The 27,695-nt window shown below is 42.4% G+C and overlaps 1 protein-coding gene and 1 long non-coding RNA gene across 4 annotated transcripts in view; one reads left to right on the forward strand and one right to left on the reverse strand.

Moving 5' to 3' along the window:
• Positions 1-27,695, forward strand: part of WNT7B (Wnt family member 7B) — a 131,272-nt gene that overhangs the window by 97,232 nt on the left and 6,345 nt on the right. For both annotated transcript variants that reach the window (XM_007058251.4, XM_037914365.2), the window contains exon 3: positions 19,491-19,762. In XM_007058251.4, the coding sequence (XP_007058313.1) occupies positions 19,491-19,762 (272 nt within the window). The remainder of the gene's footprint in view (positions 1-19,490; positions 19,763-27,695) is intronic.
• Positions 1-27,695, reverse strand: part of LOC122463857 — a 146,725-nt gene that overhangs the window by 8,238 nt on the left and 110,792 nt on the right. The gene's annotated exons all lie outside the window — the stretch shown is intronic.

The raw sequence follows: 27,695 nt of genomic DNA on the forward strand, positions 1-27,695 counted from the left end.
TTTTCTACCAATGCAATGTAACAATTTAGGACTGATTCTTCAGTCCTTACTCAGACAGAATTGTCCAAGGACTCCCACTGTCTTCTAAAATTAGTATTAATAACTTTTTTTTTCATTTGTTTTTGGGGACATAGAAATTTTTCAATAGGCAAGACCATCTTGACACCAGTAGTATGCTGAACCCAATGCAAACAACTTGTAACAAAGATTACTAGCCTTTCTTTCTTTAATCAGCTATTCTAGAGTGTTCCTCTCCATTAATTAGTGGAAGAGGTATAATGCACTATATGTCTAAAAAGAAACCACTTCCCTTATAAATGGGGTTAACTTTGTATACTGGAAATGCAGGCCTCCCATTTGAAATCAGCAGTATCTCATATGCAAAAACTTTCTAGAGGACCAGATTTCCTTGTGATTGCAATTCCATTGTAACTGTTTATGAAAGGATTTATTTGCAAAATCAATACATTTCAAGGACTGTGCTAGTTTTCATAGGACTTAAAAGAAGAATGTGTGGGCACAGGCCAGTGCACGCACACAAATACTTACACCATACAATAAGGTGTTAGATTCTAGAATCTTGCACCAGGATGAAGAGCCATTCTGCTGCTTCACACTGGTTGCCAGACTAAATGTGTCCCATTTGCTGCAATCCAGGATAAAAAAGGTATTAGGCTATGTCTACACTAGCTCTGATGTCAGCAAAACTTTTGTCCCACAGGGGTGTGAAAAAATCACACCCCTGAGCAACATAGATTTTGCCAGCATAAGTGCTCGTGTGCACAGCGCTATGTTGGCAGGAGACGCTCTCCCGCCGATATAGGGTGAATAGATAGCAAGTGTGAAAAGCTGGGACAAGGGATGGGGCATAATAGATGCCTATATAAGACAAAGCTCCAAATATAGGGACTGTCCCTATAAAACTGGGACATCTGGTCACCCTTCGCAGGTATAGCTGCAGCCGCTCTTTGAGCTGGTTTTATTATGTCAAGAGGAGAGCTCTCTCCTGTCTGCATAATGTGGCTACATGAGCGATCTTACAGCAGCACAACTGTATTGGTCAACCTGTGCCTCTGTAAGCTTGTAAGTATAGACTTGGCCTTAGAGTGTCTTTTTGAGCTGGAGGGAACTAGGAGGGGGAAGAGGATGAAAACATTTACCACCATGACTGGCAAAACAGCTAGGATTGTTCCTGACTGGATTATTCCATTAAAATGTCTCAGTTCATAGAATCATAGAATATCAGGGTTGGAAGGGACCTCAGGAGGTCATCTAGTCCAACCCCCTGCTCAAAGCAGCACCAATCCCCAGCTAAATCATCCCAGCCAGGGCTTTGTCAAGCCTGACCTTAAAAACCTCTAAGGAAGGAGATTCCACCACCTCTCTAGGTAACCCATTCCAGTGCTTCACCACCCTCCTAAAGAAAAAGTTTTTCCTAATATCCAACCTAAACCTCCCCCACTGCAACTTGAGACCATTGCTCCTCGTTCTGTCATCTGACACCACTGAGAACAGTCTCGATCCATCCTCTTTGGAACCCCCTTTCAGGTAGTTGAAAGCAGCTATCAAATCCCCCCTCATTCTTCTCTTCCGCAGACTAAATAATCCCAGTTCCCTCAGCCTCTCCTCATAAGTTATGTGCTCCAGCCCCCTAATCATTTTTGTTGCCCTTCGCTGGACTCTTTCCAATTTTTCCACATCCTTCTTGTAGCGTGGGGCCAAAAACTGGACACAGTACTCCAGATGAGGCCTCACCAATGCCGAATAGAAGGGAATAATCACGTCCCTTGATCTGCTGGCAATGCTCCTACTTATACAGCCCCAAATGCCATTAGCCTTCTCGGCAACAAGGGCACACGATTGACTCTCATCCAGTTTCTCGTCCATTGTAACCCCTTTTCTGAAGAATTTCTGTCTAGCCACTTGGTCCCTAGTCTGTAGCAGTGCATGGGATTCTTCCATCCTAAGTGCAGAACTCTGCACTTGTCCTTGTTGAACCTCATCAGATTTCTTTTGGCCCAATCCTCTAATTTGTCTAGGTCCCTCTGTATCCTATTCCTACCTTTCAGTGTATCTAACTGTCCTCCCAGTTTAGGGTCATCTGCAAACTTATTGAGGGTGCAATCTATGCCATCCTCCAGATCATTAATGAAAATATTGAACAAATAGTTGCTTAGGTCAAATGTATGGTACAGCTTTTATTGTGGATATCTGATTTTATCCACAAAGGATATGTTTCTGCTAAAAGTAAATTCTCAGGTGGGGAGAAATGGTTTGCAAATTGGTGATAGCATTTTGTTACATAACTGACAATTTTTTGAAGTCTAAGAGTGCACTTTGAAAGCATAAAAGAGGACAAAATAATCAGGAGGCATAACAACATAACAGTTCGACAATATTAATGACCATGTTGTATATCATTATTATGACATTGTCATTAAGACAGTATAGGCATTTCTCTTTTTCAGATTAACTACACCTTTACACTCCTGTGCTATTTACTGATGATCCGTACCAGATATTTGTTCACTTTTGTCTAAGACTTTATGGGCTCTAGAAAACTCTTGGCAACTACACACACAGCTAAGAACTTATATGGCTTCCATCGCCAAGAAACTAAGCACCATACAATTTCAATGTATTTATCCTAGCAACACTTCTGGGAGGTAGGGCAGTGCTATGATCCCTATTTTACAGATAGGTAACTGAGGCACAGAGAGGCTAAGTAACTTGTCTAAGATCACACAAAGACTGCGGCAGGCAGGGAATTGAACCGAGGTCTGCTAAGTTCTTGACTAGCACCCTAACCACTGGCCCATTCTTCTTCTCTTCAATTAGCCTTACTCCTGAAAGGAAGGATGTTTTTGTTCTTAAGACATTGGACTGGAACTCAGGAAGTCTGGCTTCAGTTCCCAGCTCTACTACTGATATTCTGAGCGATGCTGGGCCCCAATCCCGCAAAGAGAATCATACAGTTGGACAGCTCGGTGTGCTCACACAGTTTTCTTTGCTGGATAGAAGCCTTAATGTCTGTGCTTCAGTGAAACAGAGATACTATTTTCTTTCTACCACCCCCTGTATGTCTTGTCTATGCAGATGGTCAGCTCTTTGTGGCAGAGCCTGTCTCTTCTATGCACAATGCTTAGTACACAGGAGCAGCAATTCAGTTGGGGTCTCTGGGTGCTAGTGCAATACAAATGATAACACAATTGTACTGGACCACTAAAAGACACTGCACAGACCTATTCAAGTAACACTAGTGATCTGACCAAAATCCACAAAAACAAGGCATTTCAATGTTAGAGCTGCCATTCCATTCTGAGCGCACAGTAGTGTGCCTAGAAACTGCGGTTTAATACTTAAAACTATCCCTAATTCAGCGATCCTTTTAAAAGCTGTTATTATTTAACATGTTTCTGCAGAAAGCGCCCAGGTGTGCATGGTGATTTACAAGACAATGAAGACATGACCACTGCCCCAAGGAATTTGTTATCCTGGTTACACATGACATAACATAATACAGAAAAAGATGACATCATGCAAACGGCAGTGAAGAATACATAAAATAAGATTCTGCCCAGTATACATCACTCTCATTTCACTGTTATTGTTTTAATTATTACAATATTTATTTCATTATTTAAATTAAATAAAATTAAACTTGTCATAGCCAACAGTCCGTACAACATGAGCCAATGATAGGGCTAGAGGTCCTAATTAAAATTAATGGGAGTTGACAGTGCTCGGCCCCTTGCAAGAATTGGGTCCATAGTGACTCCACTATAATGAAATTCCATTAATGGTAAAGTAGAACAAACAACCTGGACTGTTTTTATTCATGAAGAGCCTGATCCTGCAAGACCGTCACACATGGAACTCCCACTGACTGCAGTGATTTTGTGAGTCTCATGAGCATGGCCCTGTTACAGAGCACCAGGGTTTTTAAGGAGACACAGCCAAGCTGAAAACTAATCTATTGTAAAAAATGGTGTTAAAAGTACTGCTGCTGCCCCGAGGCTCTCTGTCAACTTTTGTGATATTAGAACCAGATTTTCCGATTTTTAAATGCTGTTTTCTCCGCTTTTGCTGTGTGAAATGCCCACGCAAAAAGGGAAGTTCCATGCACAGAGAACTCATGGGACTGTAAGCACTGTTGATCCTGAATGAGTTAGTACATTTATTACTTATTATTATTACAACATTTGGCTTTACATAGTCCCTTTACGAATATCAAAGTGTTTTAGTATGCAGTATTGTTGTAGCCGCGCTGGTCATGGCAGTGGGTGAAACTTCCCCTGGGGGAGGCGAGCTCCTTGTCCTGCCTCTTTTCGCCCACACTCTGTACCTGCTCTGCCCCAGGCCCTGCCCCCACCCACTGCTGACTCGCCACTCACCTCTTCACACCACACCCTGAGATCCTCCCTCCTCTCCCCTCCTCCCCCGCCCACCTGCAGCTCACCCACCTGCTGCTCGCCTCCTCACCCCCCGCTTTGACCCCCACCACCACCTGCTGTGCAGCTGGCTCGCCGCTCGCCTCCTCATCCTGCTGCTGCCCTCTACCCCCCCACACACCCTCTCCCCTTTTCACCTTAAAGCACTAAACATTCCCCAAGGGAACTGAACAGGCAACAGGTATAGTTCAAGCCAGACAGATTCTCCTCTGCGTGGCAGGGAGTTCAGTGTATGCCAGTGGTTCTCAGACTTGTGTACTGGTGACCCCTTTCATACAGCAAGCCGCTGAGTGCGACCCCCGCTTATACATTAAAAACACTTTCTTATATATTTAACACCATTATAAATGCTGGAGGCAAAGCGGGGCTTGGAGTGGAGGCTGACAGCTCACGCCCCCCCCATGTAATAACTTCACGACCCCCTGAGGGGTCCCGAGCCCCAGTTTGAGAACCCCTGGTGTATGCTGTATAGAGAGAGACAAAAAGCCAGACTACCTGTGCCAAACTGAAGCCTAATCTCTCCTTTTGAAAAAGTGCTGGTCATTGACAGCCTGCATCAAGGCAGTAGTTTACTCACCTTTCTTACACAGAATTCCCTGCCAGACTCGTTTACTTAAACTGGGTTTGAATAAAACGACTAGATCAAGAAATAAACTCACTGGCTATGTCAGCTCCTCCTTGAGCCAGGTTAGCAGCTGTTTCTTCTGGGTACCGAGAATAACTGAAGGGTCATCATTTGGAAACTGTTTGTAACCCCAATAACACATTTTCCTACAATATAAAAGCCAGCTGAAAGCGGCCAAAAGCTTCCTGGGCTTTGGCAAATGCCTGTTAAATGGCTTCGTTACCACTTTAATGGTTTAAACCCTTTAACAGTTTCAGTGATCTCTGCTACTAGGTCCCTGGAAGGCTTTTTCACTGTGTAAAAAGAAAAGGAGGACTTGTGGCACCTCACTGCATCCGATGAAGTGAGCTGTAGCTCACGAAAGCTTATGCTCAAATAAATTTGTTAGTCTCTAAGGTACCACAAGTCCTCCTTTTCTTTTTGCGGATACAGACTAACACGGCTGCTACTCTGAAACCTGTCACTGTGTAAAGTTACTCAGGGATCCCCTCCGTGGCAGGGCCTCCTAACTCTCCCCTCCATTTCCCCCCCGACTCCCTGCTTGCATTCTCTCTCTCTCTCACACACACACACACACACACCATGCCCCACAGTGAGTGGGGGGTGAGGAGAGATGTGACTGGCAGCTGCGGGGACCTCAGAGGGGGGAAGGGGATGGGGTGGAGGAGAGGAGAGGAGAGGAGAGGAGGAAGATTCACTCCAGCAGCAAAAAGAAAAGGTATGCATCCGATGAAGTGAGCTGTAGCTCACGAAAGCTCATGCTCAAATAAATTGGTTAGTCTCTAAGGTGCCACAAGTCCTCCTTTTCTTTTTGCGAATACAGACTAACACGGCTGTTACTCTAACTCCAGCAGCAGCAAGCCCTGGGAGCCTCGGGGAAGGGTCAGAGCAGGGAGGGGACAAGGCGGCGGCAGGGGGGAACAGTGCCCAGGTGTCAGAGACGGCTGTGTTAGGGGAGGCAATGCCTCCCCTTTCCTATTATACCCGCCACCCATGGTCCCAGGATATTAGAGAGACAAGGTGGGTGAGGTAATATCTTTTATTAAACCAACTTTCTGGAGAGAGAGACAAACTTTCAAGCTTACAATGCCCCAGTTGCCCCAATAAGAATTAGGTGGGTGAAACCAGCCAATCACTACACTCTCAAATGAACGTACACAGGAAAATGATAAAAAAACAAAAACACCCTATCACCTCTGGGTGAACACTTTTTGCAAAGCGATCGCTCTATGTGTGACCTATCAGTCCTCAACGTCAAAGGAAACCTGCTCAACACTTTCAAAAGACAAGTCTTGGTGTTTAAATTAATAACTTTGCTAGACACTAAAAAATCATGGACTGAACAGAGATGCAATATTTATGGCTTATTACAATAACACACTAACAACCCCCCACCAGCTGCCTTTACCCCCTTTCTCCCCCCACTCCTCCCCAGTGACTGGATGGGTGTTAAGGGGCCACTTCACCTTGAATGGTCCCTTGAAATATGTGTTAACTAATTATGCTAAAAAATCGGTTCCACCTTGTATTTTGCTGTGACTCTCTGAGTATGTTTCCCAGACCTGAAGAAGTGCTCTGTGTAAGAGAAAAATCTTGTCTCTCACATCAACAGAAGCTGGTCCAATAAAAGATATTACCTTGTCCCTCTCTAAAGTATTTTAAGGCTTACATTTTCTAACTCTCAACATCAGATGTTTCAAGTGGGGAACCAAAAAATTGAGGCATCTCAAATCATTAGTCATTTTCAAAAAGGTAGTTGTAGAAATATTACGCCCCACAGCAAGTCATTAGTAGAGCCAGGAATAGAAGCCACACAGGAGTCTTTCCCTGTTCCAACTATTACTTCACGAATTATGCTTTAAAAGTATTAACAGCATTGTAAAAACACAGCAGAGTGTGACTGGGACACTCTGCACAGACTGTTCTCAATAGTACAATGCATTTGGAATCTTTCCTCTTACACTTTAGGCACTGTATATTATTTGAGTCATGGACCCTTTCATTCATTTAAACGAGTGCTTAGCACCATGTTTTGATAAACCTTTGACAAAGAAAAGCGGCAGTGCTTTTTGGATCAAAACTTTGCATTGCAAATTACCTCTATTGTAGGAATGAAACATAGGTTGTCTTTTAGCTCTGAGTTAACAAGAACAATTTGCAAAAGCAAGTGAAAGATTGAATGTCGGTATTTTAAGGATGAGATTTTTTTAAAGCACCCAACTCCCTTAGGTATTTTAAAAATCCTACCCTAAATTCATAGCCAATTCACCTAGCTCACATGAGCTGTTGAACAAAATCCACCCAATAACAAACTCCCAATGCATGGACTAAAACACAACAGAATTATGCACAGGTTTAAAAAAGAAATGTTGACAATAGCTTTTGGTTGTGAGCAGTTTATTGAATATGGTTAAGAGGCAAATTATTTGCGTTAGAAACAGACCATAAATTGTTGAAAGCCATATTACAGAAGCAATTGTGAAAAGCACCCCAAGATTAGAAAATGATCATGAACTTGGAAAAGTACTCAGTAAATGTGAAAAAACAGGCATAAAAAGCAGGTTCTTACAGTGGACATACTTCCAAGAGTACCTATAAATAGTGAAAGCAAGGGGCTGCAGGAAGAGAAGTGTGAAGTAAATATTACCTACATATTACCCATTTTTAAAAGAAAGCCTGACAAACCCAAATGAGCAACACAAAATTACCCAATTTTACAAGAACTTGAGAGAATAATTCTAGATGGCTGGCCAACAGAAAAACCCAGCACCTCCAAGCATAAAAATGTGTTGGGACTCTAGAGATGAAAATGCTGCATAGGATGCAATTCTGTACATAGGACATCATTTCATAATAATACACAGGCTCAGGTTTGAACTACTACGCATCATTCGCAGTGCCCACCCATGCATGAAATCTGCAATCAATACAAGGAACAGAATGCAAAAGACCCACTGAAACCACATGAAACTCTGACTGCCATTTGTCCAAAGTCAGGATGGATTTATTTGAAATAAACAGGAAACAGTCTCCAAGGACCACTACTGATATATATATGTTTTTAACTTCAGCTGTTGCATATCAAGTATCAAAATTTGCATGACACAGGATTCAAGATAAGTTACTCACAGATGTTGGACTGCATTTTCAAGTGGCTCATTATAGCAAATCTTTTTGATTTATCAGTTCAAGCACACCACACTTCAAGTCCTTACCATGCACAGTCAAGTAAGTGAACAGCAAAAGTAGTGCAATGTAACACACACCTTGACTAGAAAAGTGCCTGATATATTCAAGAGATCCATATTTAGCATGCCTAAAACGTCACTTGACACCTCAGAATGCCTTATTAAGATCACCAGCTCCAGAGTTCTTGGGCAAAAGATCAAATTCTTAATATCATCATCTAAAAGATTTTCTGAAACAGAGTATGTCTACACTGGAGTTGGGGGTATAATTTCCAGTTTAGGTACACACACACGCTAGCTCGATGAGAGCTAGTGCGCTAAAAAAAAGCAGTGTAAATATGACGGCATGGGAGGAGCAATGGGCTAGTCCTCTTGAGTACTATCCCATCTGAAACCCATGACACAGACTTGGGGTGGTTAGCCCTTTCTGCTTCTCTCACTGCCCTGACTACACTGCTAATTTTAGCCCGAGTTGGAAATTACACCTTCAAGTGTGTTGACATACCTGCAGACAATTAACACTAAAGTAGTTTTTAAAAGACTATATGCCAAGAAACTGGAAAAAAATAAATACTGAAACAAAAATGTCAAACAGTTACTCCATATTGCAACTGGGAGAGAATATTAGATTTCAAACAGAAAGTGTCTGTCCAGGTAACATCTATACAATCTATACAATCCCACATCAAGTTCATTTGTTGTGTTAAAGGTAAGCTCTATAGGACATGGTGCACTGACAGGAGTAACACATGCTCACCCAGTCACTGACAATGAAAAACACCAGGAGCAGCAAACAAGCTCCAGATGGCAGGTCTGTCTGAGAACAAGTTTCCATACGATCAGAACTCCATTGAGGTTCAGAGTTAGTGGTTATTGACAGATATATAATAAGAGGCAAAATAATCCTCTCATCTGTCAGGAAGTTTGGGGTCACCTATCTTGACCTTCACTGTAGAGGTCTCCCTTTGTGTGTTTTGTTAGTTGGCAGTATTCATTTGTAATTGTAGGGCTTTTTTCAGTTCAAGTTCTAGTTCATTTGATGTGATTGCTTTTTAGAAAGGGAAGGTGTAACAGCAATCATGGGATTCAGTGGATACTGACTTGTGACAGGGGTATAACCTTTGTAAACTTGACCCTGGTCATATGACCCTTATCATAAAGTGGCATGAGGACTGTTGAGTGGCTTTGATCTTCCTCTTAGAGATCCAACGTGCACCCTTAATTCAACTGTTCTTCACTTGATCACAAGTCAGGCATCCTGAAATTAACTCTTAAACAGTTAGTCTTCTACAAGTCTATATAGAGCACTATCTGGCTTTTGAACAGAATAAAGAATATGTATATATTCTGCTGACTCAAATTGGTTATATAGTACTTACCATGTTGAGTTATTTGGCTGTTGTGTAGCTGTTTCCCTTAACCTTGGTTCTAAAGCAGAAGTGGGCAAACTACCGCCCGCGGGACCATCCTGCCCGGCCCCTGAGCTCCTGGCCCAGGAGGCTCGCCCCTGACCCCTCCCCCGATGTTCTCCTCTCCCCCACAGCCTCAGCTCACTGTGCTGCTGGAGCAATGCTCTGGGCTGTGAGCTCCTGGGGTAGCGCAGCTGCAGAGCCGCGGCCTGACCCGGTGCTCTGTGCTGCGTGGCTGCCTGTCCTGGTGCAGCTGCACCGCCAGCCACCAGTGCTCCAGGCAGCGTGGTAAGGGGCCGGGGGCAGGGAGCAGGGGGGTGGATAGAGGGCAGGGGAGCTCAGGGGCTGGTCGTGGCCGGGATGTGGATAGGGGTCAGGGTGGTCAGAGGGTGGGGAACGGGGGGGTTGAATGGAGGCAGGGGTCATGGGGGGCAGTCAGGGGCGGGGGTTCCGGGGGGGGGGGTCACGGGACAGGGAGCAGGGAGGGTGGGTGGGGCAGAGGTCCCAGGGGGGCAGTCAGGAAGGAGGGGGGGGGTTGGATGGGGTAGCAGGGTGCAGTTAGGGACGAGGGGTCCGGAGGCGGTCAGGGGACAGAGAGCAGGGGTGTGGATGGGCAGCAGTCCCCGGGGGGCCGTCAGAGAACAGGGTGGGTTGGATGGGGCAGGAGTCCCTGGGGGCCTATCGGGGGCGTCGGATAGAGGGCGGGGACGGGCCACGCCTGGCTGTTTGGGGAGACACAGCCTCTGCTAACCAGCCGTCCATACAATTTCAGAAACCTGATGCAGCCCTCAGGCCAAAAGGTTTGCCCGCCCATTCTAAAGTCACATTCAGACCATATTGTGGTTGATTGTGGTGATATAGCACATGTTCACAGAGAAAAGGGGGAACACGGTCTAAGGGGATATATTATTATCCCTCTCTTTTTCCTAATTTTTTGAGGTTAGAAGGTGAAGTTTGCTAAAAGTTATTCAGAGGCAGCTAGAAATTCCTTAAAGCCTGAAAATGCTTTAATCATTTACTTACTGAAGTTAGAGTTGTAGGTACCAAATAGCAACCGTAAAGAAACTCTATCCATCCTTGTGTCAGTCTTTTAGATTAAAATACTGCTGAATTAGTCCTATTTATAAACTACTGAAAATGCAAGGAGACAAAAAGACCTGATATAGAACCAATTGAAGACAATGGAAAGATGATTTAGTTGGGGATTGGTCCTGTTTTGAGCAGGGGGTTGGACTAGATGACCTCCTGAGGTCCCTTCCAACCCTGATATTCTATGATTCTATGACTACCATTGACTTCTGTGATCTTTGGATCAAGCTCAAAGAAAGAAATTTTTAATATTCTCTCTCAAAATTTCCAGTGTGCTCTTCAAAATGGTAAATAAAACATCAACCATAACATTATGAAATGCACTCAATTTGCCTGCAAAGATCTCCATCCATCCCTTCCTCGGGTGCTGTTGTTTAATTTTAGTTTAGTTTTTTAGATATATCCATTGCCCATAAGAAATTACAAAGGATTCTTCTTTGGCCTTCATCTGGCAGGGAAGACGTTTGCAAAAGGATAGGTTTTGCAATAAAATCAACCTTCTACCCAGGTCTAGTACTGCATCCAATTGACTTTAACAGGAATGTACCACTGCATTGTAGATTACACAAGTATATTTTGAAATTAATTTTGTTTAGTAACATTGTCCTGTTAGTATAATATGTATACATAGGCTTGGAAGGATTTGATTTTTGTGAGTGAATGTCGGTAAAAATGGATTTCAGCATGCACATGTGATGCCAACAGACCCCGGCCACTGGGATCAAACCTGGGACCTCCAGAGCTTAGTGCATGAGCATCTACTGCATGAGCTAAAAGCTATATGGCTGTTAGCTAAGGCTGTAGAGCAGACTCATTAATCTCTCTCTAAGTGGTCTCAGTGCCACTAGATGGGACAGAACACTACACCCAGGAGGTGTGTGGGTTATACACACACACAAACAAGCAAAAATATATAATATATATATATATATTTCCATTGACAATATTTTAAATGTATGGATAGGCAAACTAAGAAAAATGCGGCCTGAGAACTTTTTAGGGTTTGATTTAAGAATGTTTGTGTATTTTGACAAGTGATGTTGACAACTTGCAGTTTAATGGTTATGAAGCTTTAACTTTTTGAATCTCAACAGGTACGATCATAAAATAATTATTTTCTGGCATCCTCCCATAGCCTGGTCCCCATAACATCCCACAAATGTGAAAAATTTAAAAGATAAAAATTTGAAAAATGCTTAAACCCCAGAATTTTGTGGCTCTAAAAAATTGCTTTAAAAAATAAACAGAGATGTTCGCCATCAAAATTATAAAAAAAAAAAAAAGTAAAAATTGAATTCTACCGAGCTTACGTACACACCTCTTCTAACATGGCTAATCCAACTTTAACAAAATTACTAGCTAAAAAGTGTACATCACATAGTCTAATACTTCAAGTTAAAATAACCTATTTTCAGTGGCATTCAGATGAAACAAATCTCTGAATGCTGTATGAAATAAAAATATTTAGGAAAAAAAGTACTGACACCACTTAGAGAGATTAATGAGTCTGCTCTACAGCCTTAGTTAACAGTTACAGCAGCCTGTAACTCTGAAACAGTTAAACTCAAAACCCTGCAGCCACACGTGAATGATCAAAATATCTATTTAGTCTATATGAGCCTTTGCTGAGAGTGGTTTTACTGTGACAATATGCTGCGATGTATATGTACGCTCAAATGCAGTAAACTATAGCAATTATTGAACTTGTAATAATTCCACAGTGGACCATACTAACCTTAATGCTACATTAGCAGTCTACAGAGGAGCAGCCGTGTTAGTCTGTATCCGCAAAAAGAAAAGGAGGACTTGTGGCATCTTAGAGACAACGAATTTATTTGAGCATAAACTTTCGTGAGCTACAGCTATCCGATGAAGTGAGCTGTAGCTCACGAAAGCTTATGCTCAAATAAATTTGTTAGTCTCTAAGGTGCCACAAGTCCTCCTTTTCTATTAGCAGTCTAAAAATTAGTCAGAAATTACATAAATTAGGTGTGGACTATAGGCTGGTCCAAGATTCCAACATAGAATAGACAGACTGCTTTCACCCTACCTGCCAGAAATAGTTGGCTGTGGATTGATCCTACATCCCTACCCTGTCTGACCAGGATTTACTTATTATAATGGGGAACTGAAGTCTTATCAGGCTTTGTTTCCTAAAATCATTTGAAAGTAAGAAGATAGTGTGTTATATTTGCAATTTTTTAATTATACTTTTTTAAAAATCTGCAGTTAGAATGCAAATGTTGGTAGATGCGCACACACAAATGGTATTGACCCAATGTGGAAATCTGACATGCCCTGGTAAATTGCAAGAGGTACCCACCTCCTATTGCCTTTGCTTAAAAAGATTAAATTCATTTTAGGTTGTGCTGAGGGACATGTTCTAGCTGAACTATCAGATAACACCATTTCCATTTGCATTTTATGTTTTCAAAATTCAATTAGGAATTGGCTTTTCTTCCTTGACACCAGACAAAGCATTTTTTTAAACCTTGTTTTAGTTGAAAGTGATGGTACTCAAGGGTAACAACCATTATTTAAAGTCGAATTGGTGGGCATATAACTTGATTAAGAGTTATGGGGGGGGGGGGGGTGAGGGGTTGGGACAGTCTAACCAAAGTATTAATGAGATGACCTTATTGTTATTTTCTGATTTACCTTTTATAATAAAAGATTATTGATGATCACAAGAGCTGAGCAGGTTGCTAACATGCTGGCTTAAACTAATGTTCAAGATGAGGTTCACAATATCTTCTGTTTCAAAAATCTTATGTGGTTGCCAGCCTTCCCGGATTGGCCGTGAGTTTCCCGGAATGGGCCTCAATCTCCTGATTGGCTCCTGAAGCCAATCCGGGAGATTTAGGCCCCTAAAAGTCCAGTGGGTGGTATAGTGAGATTAAGGCAGGCTCCCTAGCTGCCCTGGATCCACACAGCTCCCAGAAGCAGCCAGCAAGTCCCTCTAGCTCCTAGGTGCAGGGGCAACCAGGAGGGTCTCTGCACACTGCCCCGCCCCGAGCACTGACTCTGCAGCTCACATTGGCCAGGAACCGCGGGAGCTACGGGGGCGGTGCCTGCAGGCAGAGGCAGCGCGCAGAGCTGCCTGGCCACCCCTGAGCCTAGGAGCCAGACATGCCGGCTGCTTTCCGAGAGCCGCCCCCCAAACCCCCGTCCGTGCCCCAACCACCTGCCCCAGCCCTGAGCCCCCGCACAGCTAAACTCCCTCTCAGAGCCTGCACCCCTCCCACACCCTAACCCCCTGCCCCAGGCTCAGCCGGGAGCCCCCTCCCACACTGTGAATCCCTCGGCTCCACCTCCAGCCCAGAGCCCAAACCCCCTCCTGCACCCCAACCTCCTGCCCCAGCCCAATGAAAGTGAGCGAGGGTGGGGGAGAGCGAGTGACAGAGGGAGCGGGGATGGAGTGAGTGGAGGGCGGGGCCTCAGATAAGGGGCAGGGCAGGGGGCGTGGCAAGGGTGTTTGGGTTTGTGCGATTAGACAGTTGGCAACCCTAGGCTCTTATCATGGCTAGGCTGTGGGCCCCCAGCCGGAGCAAGATCCAAGTAAGACCTGCGCTCTGGCAGCTGTGGGGAGCCGCGGACCCTCCTGCCCTGGAGTGGGCAGGGAAGGCCATGAGGCAGAGACACAGGCCGGGGGCTGCAGGTAGAGGGTCAGTGGTACCCCACAGCTGGCCGGGCTACAGCTGCCAGCCTGGCCGGGAGGGACAGGGCCTCTTCTGAAAAGAGGATGGGCCAGGCCTATTCACTTTCAAAAAGTGGGAGGGCCATGCCCCCTTACCCCCCTCCCTGCCCCCATTTCAGCACCCTGCCTCTACTGCACACGCACCGCAATATAATTGATAAATAATGATAAAATTATTTTCTGAGTAAGTAAACACGAAAATATCACCCAAGCAGTACTCAAATCCATCACCCTTGGCTTTATAAACCTGGGACTGTTAAACATCATCTCTAAATGACCCACAGCCTCATTCTCGCGTATTCTGATCTTGAAGATAGGGAAAATCTAACATCTAGTTAAAAAATATCATATTTTCTTCCTTCTTCCTTTTCAAAAATAAAAATAGATTTGCTTGAAAGGTAAAAAAATGGTTTTGGGTTGAGCAAAATTCTGAGATTTTTTTAAAATATATTTGAATTTGTTAAAATAAAACTAAAGGAAATTTTCAAACAAAAAGTAATTTCAAACAAACAAACAAACAAAATCCAAAACACTTTGCTTCAAAAATCTCTCAAACAAAATGTTTAGATTTCTTTGGATTTTTTTTCCCAGAAGGGAAAAAAATTTGGCAAAATCAAAATGAACTAGCAAAATGTTTTGGTACACATAACCCTGCATTTTTTGCTGAAAAAAAGTTTTGATTGAAAAAATTTTCCCAACTCTTCCTCTGTGGGGTACATATTACCTTCTTCTGGTTACAGATCAGAAAACTGAGGTAGAGAGATGAATTGACTTGTCTTGAGCCACAAAGATGAGTTTACATTTTAGGATCTCCTTGCTAGGCTCCCATGCCTCTCTCTAATACTTATAAAAAGAAAAGGAGGACTTGTGGCACCTTAGAGACTAACCAATTTATTTGAGCATGAGCTTTCGTGAGCTACAGCTCACTTCATCGGATGCATACTGTGGAAATTGCGGAAGACATTATATACACAGACACCATGAAACAATACCTCCTCCCACCCCACTCTCCTGCTGGTAATAGCTTATCTAAAGTGATCATCAAGTTGAGCCATTTCCAGCACAAATCCAGGTTTTCTCACCCTCCGCCCCCCCCACAGACAAACTCACTCTCTTGCTGGTAATAGCCCATCCAAAGTGACCACTGTCTTCACAATGTGTATGATAATCAAGGTGGGCCATTTCCTGCACAAATCCAGGTTCTCTCACCCCCTCACCCCCCTCCAAAAACCACACACACAAACTCACTCTCCTGCTGGTAATAGCCTATCCAAAGTGACCACTCTCCTTACAACCTGCATGAAAATCAAAGTGGGCCATTTCCAGCACAAATCCAGGTTTTCTCACTCCCCCACCCCCATACACACACAAACTCACTCTCCTGCTGGTAATAGCTCATCCAAACTGACCACTCTCCCTACAATGTGCATGATAATCAAGGTGGGCCATTTCCAGCATAAATCCAGGTTTTCTCACCCCCCACCCCACAAACTCACTCTCCTGCTGGCAATAGCTCATCCAAACTGACCACTCTCCCCACACTGTGCATGACAATCAAGGTGGGCCACTTCCAGCATAAATCCAAGTTTAACCAGAACGTCGGGGGGGGGGGGGGTGGGATGGGAGGAAAAAACAAGGGGAAATAGGCTACCTTGCATAATGACTTAGCCACTCCCAGTCTCTATTTAAGCCTAAATTAATAGTATCCAATTTGCAAATGAATTCCAATTCAGCAGTTTCTCGCTGGACTCTGGATTTGAAGTTTTTTTCACCTTGATTATCATACACATTGTGAAGAGAGTGGTCACTTTGGATGGGCTATTACCAGCAAGAGAGTGAGTTTGTCTGTGGGGGGGCGGAGGGTGAGAAAACCTGGATTTGTGCTGGAAATGGCTCAACTTGATGATCACTTTAGATAAGCTATTACCAGCAGGAGAGTGGGGTGGGAGGAGGTATTGTTTCATGGTGTCTGTGTATATAATGTCTTCCGCAATTTCCACAGTATGCATCCGATGAAGTGAGCTGTAGCTCACGAAAGCTCATGCTCAAATAAATTGGTTAGTCTCTAAGGTGCCACAAGTCCTCCTTTTCTTTTTGCGAATACAGACTAACACGGCTGTTACTCTGAAATCTAATACTTATATATTCTGAGATTAGACGCAGGTGGTGGGAGGATTTTTTCTCTACTTTACGACAGGTTTCAGAGTAGCAGTCGTGTTAGTCTGTATTCGCAAAAAGAAAAGGAGGACTTGTGGCACCTTAGAGACTAACCAATTTATTTGAGCATAAGCTTTCGTGAGCTACAGCTCACGTCATCGGATACCTATTTATAAATACTCCTTTTCTCTCTGCTTTATGTTGTATCAGAAATCTGGCAATGACTAGAAAGAACCAAATGAACTAAAACAACCCAAAAAACTGAAACCCGCCACAAACATTCAGTTTTCTTCTTATGTTAATTACATTGAGCAAACAATTAAAAGGGGCAAAAACAAATGTAGGCCCCCATCATGTACGCTGCTATGTGCCCTTAAACTTCATTGACGTTACCAAAGTTGTAGGTGCTTTCAGGAAGCTGCATATGAATAACTGAAATGAATGAATAAAAAAAAAAATGCACTGTGCGTGTGCTATTTCAGAACCACTAGGAGTGGACTGTTGTAAATCCTAATATGAAAATTAAACAGTTTATGAGATTATTTCTATGTTTCCCCCTGAAGATTTGTTTTGCTTTGTATCCGTTAGGTCAGTCAAAAAGTAACAGGCAAAGCTTTGTGTACGGGCATTAAATCATTTCAGTAACGTGCTGTAAATTCCTCTGCAGTAGCACTATAGGGGTTAGTCACCAAAGAAGGGGAGGAAAATGATGATGGTAGAAGTTTTGCTGTTGAATGTGAACAGAGAGAAATCAGAGGAAGAAATGTTATAAACAACAATAGGGCAGTACAAAGTGTTCCAATCCAACTCCAAATGAAACCAAGAGAACATCTTTTGGTGGACTTAATGGAAGTTGGATCAGGCCCTCTTAGAGAAGTAAACACCTGTGAAAAAACCCAGCCCAACTTCCCAATCAGGCTGTACACCATCCTGCAATCTTCTCTCAACCAGCCCGCATCCCCCAGCACCTCACCCTCCTTGCCATTCCAGCCTGCACAACCCTAACATCCTTCCCCCATCACACAGGCCTGCATGGTTCCTCTCAGCATCATTCCCTCCCATTTTGGTGTTCCTGCTACACCCCATTCACTGTCTTCATTACATTCATTCCACACACCCACTGAATACTGGAATGGTGCCAGTCAGAATTCTTTGACACATTTTCTGACCAACATATACACAATGTGTAATTTGGCCCAGTGGGATGTGTGCATGGGTCAGTTTACCTGGTCTGGTTATAAGGCCTTCTACCTTGGTTTCTCCTACTTAGCTCCCCAAAAAATGTACACAGACTCAAATGGCTCAAGTGTATCCACTTCCTGGAATCTGGTTTATTTCACAAAACAGAACAGCTCAGCTCAACTCAAGTCTTCCAGCCCTCTTCCCCAGGCTCACCTGCTCCTCCAACTAGATTTCACAGCCCTTAAGTCCTCTCAAAACCAAAACCTCCTTCCTAGCCTTACCCAAAACCGTTCCCAGACAAGTCTTCTGCTCCTGCTCCCTGCAGGTATCTCCCACCAGATGTTCTACCTGGTTGGTCCAGAGTCCCTTTTCTGACCCCAAGTTTCCCTCATCTGTCTGGGCCAGCTCTCTCTTAAAGGACGCCTCATCACCAGATTGCCGTCACATGATGCTTGGTCACCTGACATAGCTGCCAGTCAAGGTCTTGAAATGTAGTGCAGGGATGCATGCATGCACTCCAGGCCCGTTACAAGATGCAACTGGGGACCATTTAGTCTAAGTACTGGGATTTTAATGAATTCTAAATCATGGGATGTCTTTGCTTTCCTGGATAGGTCTTGCAATTTTCATGTTATTTTAATTTAACTCTCGTCATCTGTATATTTTTGTTTTTCAGTGTCCGCTGAAGTGATGAGGCCTCTTTTCATATATTGAGTTTCAAGAGACTTAATCACCTAATTAGGACAAGTAATGATACCACGAACGCCATTTCTAAATTTTGTGAGGATTAAGACAGTATTTGCACTACAGCACGTCAGCGATTTCAAAGTATTCTTTTACACGGCCCCTATTGAAATCAATCTACTCTGTATCTAGTGCTCCAAAATGCTAGTAGTTCCATAACACACTGCACCAAGGTCCAACAGAATTTGGATTCAGGGGATTGGTGGCGAAAGGCTGCCGCTTTACTAAGGCAAAATTGACAGTAAATAAAAGTCAGCAACAATAGACATAGAACAACAGACCATCCAGCTTCCAGAAAAACCACCACTCTAAAATCTACATCTCAGGTTATAATCTATATTTAACATCACTGACCAACTCTACCTTCACCCTAATAAGGATGTATGGACAGCCTTCTCCACTTGAGTCCTATCCTCTTGTCATGACACACTCTCCACCTTAATGGGCAAGGTATTTTTAAGCCATCACAATGTACTACTTTCCCAGCATTCTGGGAATTAGCGGCAGCTCTTCTCTTCCTATAAACATCCCCAGCAATGACTGGCCTGCAACCCACTTGAAATCTGCACAACCTCCATGGCCTCCTCTCAGTGAACAAACCTGGGATAAACAACATTTATGATCCTGGTGAAATACTTTAACAAATTATCTTGCCTCCAACAGTGCAGCCCCCACTGCCAAATGTACCTCAATCTAACATAGGCAAACAGGACCGTTATATGGCTGGGACCTGTACGGTGCGGGGACGGTATGTGGGCAACTAATCACTAGACCCCAGTTCAGCAAAACACTTAAACATATACATAACTTTTAAGAAGGAAGAGTATGGGCTACTGACAATGCTACCCTCCTGCTTCTGAATTAATGTATTGCTGTACATAATGTATGTACTTTGTAGTAAGACACTGCCTTCTTCCAAACCCATCAGCTGTTGATTTCTCTCCACAGGAAGCAGGGAAGCAGCATTCACCTATGCCATTACCGCTGCTGGGGTTGCACATGCTGTCACTGCTGCCTGCAGCCAGGGCAACCTCAGCAACTGTGGCTGTGACCGAGAGAAACAGGGCTACTACAACCAGGAGGAGGGCTGGAAATGGGGAGGCTGCTCTGCGGATATCAGATACGGCATTGAATTCTCCAGGAAGTTTGTTGATGCCCGAGAAATCAAAAAGAATGCACGGAGGCTGATGAACTTGCACAACAATGAGGCTGGAAGAAAGGTATTCTAGATGGGGAGGGGATGGGATAACATGCTCTCCGGAGGGTGGGGGGTCCTTTTAATTTGCAACTGAACTTAAGTGGGGCTGGTTATAGCGAGCAATGCCCCCAGTCTTCACCCTCCTTCAAGATTGTCATTCTGCGCCCATCTCAAAGTTATCTGATCGTGTTTAATGCCTATATATGTTTTATAGATTCAGAAATGAGTTTATATCAAAGCTCAATTAACTACTCCACAGTTTATGTGCCTCTAACCATTTCTAGTTCTTTAGGCCCCCTTCCAAGCTCTCTTGAAATTAGGCATGATCTTGCAGGAATTGTCATTGGTAGTGCTAAATCTTTGCATTTTCTCTCCTTGGAAAAAAGCTAGCAAAAGGTAAAGGGGATTGTGGTGGGACATAGAAAGATTTCTATGTTGCTGAACTCCAACAGCTCCAGTTGTTACTCATTCCACCCAAAGGCAAAATGCTGCTTCAAGTATGCCTCTAATCAAATACATACTTTCTAGCAAATGCATAACTGTCAGTCAATTTCACATTGGTGGAGTGTATATAACCACATGATCGCTAGACAAGTGTTACCTAATCTTTGGAAGAAGACACACATTTAAATGTCTACAATCATGATTTAGCTGCTTGCCAATGAAACAATAAACTTAATGGAATTATGCCAATTTACGCCAGTTGAAGATCTAACTCCATAGCTCCAAAAGTTTGCCTTTTAAAAATTAAAATATGCCCTTTTTCATAATACATCACCACACTCAAAAGAGATTTTGTTAAAGTTTTTTAAAATGTTTTCAGCCTAAGAAATAAGGGTACTGATTTTCCAAGATGTAGCTTCTGTATGAATTAAATTGTATTATGTATTCTACTACAGGGGTTCTCGACCTTTTTCTTTCTGAGGCCCCGCCAACATGCTATAAAAACTCTATGGTCGACCTGTGCCAAAACAACTGTTTTTCTGCATATAAAAGCCAGAGTCAGTGTTAGGGAGTAGCAAGCAGGGCAATTGCCTGGGGGCCCACGAAGCTAAGTTGCTCAGGTTTCGGCTTCAGTTCCAGGTGGCAGGGCTCAGGGCCCCCGCAGGTCTAATGCCGGCCCTGCTTGGAGGACCCCGATGCCTGCTCACGGACCCACAGAGGGCCACGGACCCCTGGTTGAGAACCACTGTTGTACTGTACAGAAAGAGAATTTCAGTCTATCACAGACCAGAAAAAAAATCAGACATTATTCCTTACAAATTTCCTTCCCTAAACAGTTGTGTGTTTTTGCTGTGTGCTGCGCACTAGTGTTGTATTCCATCCCAGAGGTGGCTCATTTTTGATGGAGGCTGATGCAATTCCTGTACATACTGTATTTTGAAAGACATAATAGCACTCAATCCATGCAAAAAACTCTCAGGGGTTGCAATGGGAGCTCTGTACAAAAGCTGAGGGCAGAATATGGCTGTAGTTTGTAAAATGCATTGAAATCAAAGGCGTTATATAAATGAAAGAAAAAGAAAGAGAGAAAATGGAGCGATGATCCAGAGTGCTGGAATGGAAGCCAGGAATTCCTGAACAGGGGAGCACTGGACATTTTTATGCCATAGGTGGAATGGGGGAGGCAAATCACCTGGGGTGCATGATGGAAGGTATCCTTAAAAAGGGTAGATCTCTATACGTGAAAGTTGTCCTGACTGGCAAGTGTGGGGAGGGAGAGCAGCCAGGACATGGCTCCTGGCCCAATTGGTGCTGCTAGTCTGGAACTGGTTGTCTCTTTTCTTTGCTTCAGCACTTAATGTATCTCGGAAGACATTTATTGGGTTGTACACCCAGAATAATAAAGCTAGTCACTGAATTTCTGAAGTAAAGTACTTATTTGTATTATAGTATTGTCTAGAGTCTCCAACTGATATCAGGGGCCCATTGTGCTAGGTGCTTTACACACTCATAGTAGATGATCTCTGCCTTGCCAGCTTACAATTTAAATAAACAAGACAGATAAAAGGCGTGAGTGGCAAAGAGCTGAAATGATTTGCTCAAAGTTACCTAGTAGGTCATTGCAAGAGCCAGGAACAGAATCCAGTCTACTGCTCTCTTCACTAAACCACACCCCCTGTTCTAGTTAAGCAAATAATAATATAAGGTGAAACTTCATAAACAGGAGGAAAGTAACCAAAGAACTTCCTAGATTACCGCGTGAATACTTCTGGAAAGAATTTTCAGGAAAATACATTTGCACTAGTATTTGTGAGGATTTCACTTTCTGCAAACATTCTCGCAAACCCAAAAGGTATCACTTGCATGACTGGTTGTGGACAATGTATAAAAAGGGTTATGAATATTGTCAAAGTGGTTTAGTTCAAATGAATGTTCGTAAATACTGTTTTAGGATTAATTTACCCTTTTTCGGGAGATTCTTTAATAAAAATTTGTATCTATATGTTTTTATTTTAATAGTTAATATAGCATATAATTTTAAAACAACTAGAGATAAACTGAAGAGGTTTGGATCCTTTAAATTAAATTAATTAATTAAAACAATTTTTTAATTTGAACCACTAAACTTCAGGTAAGGGGATTCGAGAAAAGGTTCTGGGCTTTGGCCTCTCTTTATAAATAAGATCAGAGTTATGACAACGAGATGAATGTTCAAGGTTGAACTGTGCAAAGCTTGGTGATTTTGGTTCATAGACGGTTCAGAGATCATTTGGGGTTTATGCCCTGGACATTCTTTGTTCAGGGTTTGACTCAAGTCAAAGCAAAACTCAGTCCATATGGATGAGTTTTATTTGTCTTGTGAAACCACTGAATTTCCCATGTCTTCAACCTGAAATAAAAGATCCCTTCTGGGAACCCAGCGGGAGAGGTAAGAGGGTGAATTTGAAGTCTGGCCTGTAATCACCTGACAGTTGGCCCTTGTTTGGGAATCTGGGTGAACCTGGTCTGAGTTTTGAACTTGTAACAAGTCTGAAACCAAGCAAATTTTGCCCACTTGCAGATTTCTTTCACATGGCCCCAATTCACAGTAATGTCAGAAATAAAATAGCGTACTTATCACTGGCCTCCTGCTTAGTGCAGAAATGTAACACTGAATCTTAACCCCCTTGGACTTTTGGGAAGCTAGATCCATCTCTACTCGATTGTTCTGGACGGCAACATGGAATAGAATCAATCCCTCTCAAAGTTTGGAGGAAGCCTGGATATGATCTTCATGGCTCAAGTGCTTACCTATTAAGAACCAATATGAGTAAAACCATCCCTTGCTCTGAACATGAGTAGAAGACAAGTAATACAAGACGTAATCGGTTATGTCACTTATCTTCTCTGCCTTCAGAATTTGCCAACTATGCACTCCATTCTCTGTAGCACTGTCAGATAAATGGAATGGCTGTCTGGGTAGTGGTACGGCTACCTACCACAGAATCATTGTGAAGGAAAGGGTGTAAGGAATCCCTTCCCCACCTACAGCCTGATCCAACCCCTCACTGAATTCAATGAAAACACTCTCATGGAGTGCAATAGGCTTTGGATCAGGACCTAGGATTCCATCATTTGGATGGCTGCATTCCTGCGGAGGCTGGTTAACATTTTAGGCCCCAGAGGCAGCATTGAGAAGAATGAAGTCTACACATGAGTGGTGCCTCCGATGAAGTGAGCTGTAGCTCACAAAAGCTTATGCTCAAATAAATTTGTTAGTCTCTAAGGTGCCACAAGTACTCCTTTTCTTTTTACGTGAGTGGAGTCTTCCAAGAATGCTTCCAACTCCCCTAATGGAGTGACACACCTGCTTTCATGCATAGCTAAATGGCTCTGGCTCCCATAACCATAGTAGACCCTATAATATTTTGCTAATAGGATAGCCCTTGAAAGAGGCAGATATTTGGGCTTTTCAGGATTTTGGTTTTTTAGCTGGACTTTTCTAATTACTCTGCATTGCACTTCCAAGTATTGTTCAAACTAATAGCAAGTTTGTGAATTTTCTTATACAAGACAAAGTTGACATCAGTGCAGTTTGGAAGAAATAGATACCTAGGACTGTTAATGAAATAATAATTTGCTACTGATGGAAGACCTGAGCTTTGCTATAACACAGCACTGAGGTGTCTAAAATACTGAAGTACCTAACTTCAGTGTAATTTTTGAAATGACTGCTATAGATCAGAACGATCTGAACCCCTCCTGCCCCTACCTCCCAAACTGTACCTGGAAGTCTAATGCAAGTGTTACTATGAAAGGCTGGAAATCATTAAAAGGCTTGGTGCAAATCTGAGGGGTTACAAAAGTCGTTTGTGGACAAAACTTTGATATAACAACTAAAAATTAAACGTTGATAAAATCCAGTAAACTTCTGATGCCATTTTATGAGAGATGCAGCTTTCTACTATGTATTTTAGGAAGTAGCTGTATTATGGAATTCAGGAAGAGTAACCTCTAGGAACATGTGTCATTAATCTTAACTTTTTGTTAAAAGGTCAAAACAATGACCAACTCTCACGGTACATCTCAATTAGAAAATAGGAAAGGAAGATCAATTGGTAACAGATCACTGCTTCTACCAGACAGATGAAAATAAACGTTTCCAACAGCTTATCAATCAATTAGGTTCTTACTAGTCAGTCACTGTGGTTATGTGGAGAAAATATTGAGCTATTTTTTTTCTTCCAGAAAACACACACTAACACTGAATGCCAGGAGCTCCATCCCAAAATTTAATCTTTTGTAATGTCAATAGGTTTTCTTCTGAATGCCTGGAAGATGACATCGTATTTTATACTTGAAAGAATGAGTGTGGAGGGACAAAAAATGTTCAGTGTCTCTTTAAAACAGATTATTCAATTATTTGGGACATTTTTGTATAAATGACAACTATTTCTCACAGCTCCTGGCACCACAGAACTGTGGTGCTGGGAGGGGTTTTGGCTGACATGATTTGGCTGTGGCACAGCCGATGAGTATTTGTTGGTTATCATTTAGAATATATAGTATCTAAAGAAACAATTTTAACATGAAGTGTTACCTCAGGACAAGAGCACCATATGTTAAGTGTAATGTTTATGTCCCAAAATAGAAGGCCCAGACCTGCAAGGTGCTATTCCTGAGATATGCAAAGTACTCTCAATTCCCAGTGTTTTCAGTGAGAGCGGAGAGTGCCAAGCAGTTCCCAGAAAAGCATTCAAGATAAAATTTTCAATAGTGCATAAGTGACTTAGGAACCTAAATCCATTTTCAAAAATGATTTAAGGCACTTAGGAGTTTAAGGGACTTAGATTCCTAACACACTTCTGAAAGTGGGACTTCGGTTCCTAATTACTTAGGTTCTTTTGAAAATTTTACCCTCAATGACTTTTAGAATTGGGTCCATCATTTGAGGATACATTTTTTCCCCTATAGGAGTCAAACTATGTCACTAGACATCCATTTTGAATAGATTTGTGAAGGAAAAAGGCTTCGGTAATTCTTCTTAGTAGCTTATTTTCCCCACTCAGATTCATTTGCAGAAAGATATAAATCCAACTTTCAAAAGGTTCAGAGTTACAACTTGGACTGGTCAGATGGACAGCTAAAGCTTATCCATATTTACATAACATAAGTGTAATTTCTTGAGTGTATTTCTTGAGTCTGAAAACCTTGGCTCAGAATCTCTTGAAGGGGAGTTCTTTTGCTTTAATTAGATGGAAATATAGCTTCCTGCCCAGTGTTTTGGCCATTTTCCTTGGAACCAAAAGAGGAAAAACATAGGGGGGAAAAACCAATTATTTCAGAACTTATAAAAACATTCAGTTCTAGAAACTGACAAAGGTTTGTGGGGGTTCAGTTTTAGTATTTATACCCATACCTACTATACAGTGTATGTAGTGTACACACATCATACATATAATAATATGGTCATTATTTCCTGGGATTGTGGTTTATAGTCAAAATAATAGAACAGACTCCCAAACAATATTTTAAAAACTGTTCCATTTATTTTTACTTAAATTTTTAGTCAAAAGATTAAAAAAAAATCAACCAGCTGTATAGGTGATTGAAATATAACACACACAAAATGTAATGAAAAACTTCAAACAGAATTGTGTGTGCATGTGTGTATGCGGCGGGGGGGGGGGGGGGGGGAGGAGTTCCCCCTCAAAATTTGAATTTTCTAGAAATAAGTCATTGAAAAATTGAATTTCAGAAAATTTTGGTTCGTTTCATTGCTCAAAGCTGAAATATATTTTCCCTCAGAAGGTATTTTCTGTTTACCTGCTGGGGAAACTCTCCAGGAGAGGCCAATCTGCAAGGGCAGGAAACAGTTGTAGGATCTGGTGGATAAGGCTCTATGGCCCATCCTTCTATGGCCCTGGCAAGAACAGCCCTTGTTTGATGGGCAGTAGTTTTTGGACTCCACTCTTATTTCCCCCACTAAACAGGAAACTTTGGGTGAGGGGAGGGAGGAATGGACCATCTTCACCAGGAAGTCTTGTTGGGTATAGGGTAGAGATAGTGGACTGGATTTTATATTCTCCCATACCACAAAATATAAGTATTGTTTGGCTGGGAGATGAAGGTTCAGGACAGCTCTGCTTCTGACCGGAGAAACATTAGGAACAACCGTCAGGCTGAAATACCCATATTTTTCATGCTGATGCCAGAATATATGAGACATGACATAGACCATTACTCTGCTTACATATGCTATTTTCAGTCCTGTGACCTGCTATTAACAAACAAAATGTTAGGGGCCTCAAGTTATCACCATAGAGCAGTAACCATTGCACCGTACTACAACCTCTCTCTAATCATCTCACGGATGCTCCTTGAGATTGGCAATCTGATGGCATTACTATATCCAGACCTGTTCAGAGATAAAGTTATAAATAGTGCCCATTCCTACCTCATACGCAATAGGCTTAAATGGCCCCACCCTCTCCAGTCTCAGGGGAAGCGATGATATACTAGTATATGGAATCAGAATCCATTTCTCTCCGGATGAGTACTACCAAAGGCAAGAGTCAATTTCTTTTTGATAGAAAAGCTGTTTGAGTTTTCTATTTCTTTTGATACTGCAGTTAAAATTAATATGGTTTTGTTACATTCAACATCTGGTCCAAAAATGTGCATTTCCACCAAGGAAAACACAAACCAGGAAGGCCAAGCCAAAACACACACACACACAAAATATTACTATTGTTTTTCATATTTTATCCAGATAGGATTTTTAATAGGTACAGAAACTGTATCTGATATAATGCACTTGGGCCTAGATTTGAAATTTACAAAATGGGTTTTGGTTTTGCTGGGGCAGGGGGAAGGGTGTTGCATTTTATTTTGGTTTTTATTCATTCAGAAAATAATTCTCTCTCTAAGGCTTGTCTACTTGACTTGAGGAGGGCAACACTCAAAATTGCATTTTAGTATATTATTGAAATTGGTGCAAAATCTGTAGAATAAAAACCTTTCCCATTATATTTCACAATTCATGTCATAAAATAGCAGTACTATTTAGAAAATTTTACTTGGCAAGACCCTACTGGGGCTGGGGTGGGACTGCCCATAGAAAGTGGATCTAAAGAATGTTCTAATATTAGTCTGAGGCAGCAAGTCAAGTGATGGGAATTTGGTTTGGGAAGTAGATCTTGCTGTAAACTATTCAAGGTTAGATATGAGGCCCTGACATATGACAAATGGAATTTCTGAAGGAGAGAGTCACGCAAGCTAATGATTTTTAATCTTTAATCAGGTACCCAACCTGGCAGGGTGTGTTAAATCTTAGTAAATAAGTACCTTTAAGGTTCAGGGTCAGAGCTACAATGGGAGTTTTGCTGAGACAAACCAAATCAGAGGGAAAAATAGGAAGAGAAACGTCAGTTTCTCTTCAGTCACAACAGTGAGTACACTGGGCCAAGGTCCGCCCCCTTTGCTCATGTTTGGTAGTACCTTATGTTCCAAGTTAGAAGCCAGTGAGGATA

Source organism: Chelonia mydas, chromosome 1 (genome assembly GCF_015237465.2).
Source record: "Chelonia mydas isolate rCheMyd1 chromosome 1, rCheMyd1.pri.v2, whole genome shotgun sequence".
Taxonomy (NCBI): Eukaryota; Metazoa; Chordata; order Testudines; family Cheloniidae; genus Chelonia; species Chelonia mydas.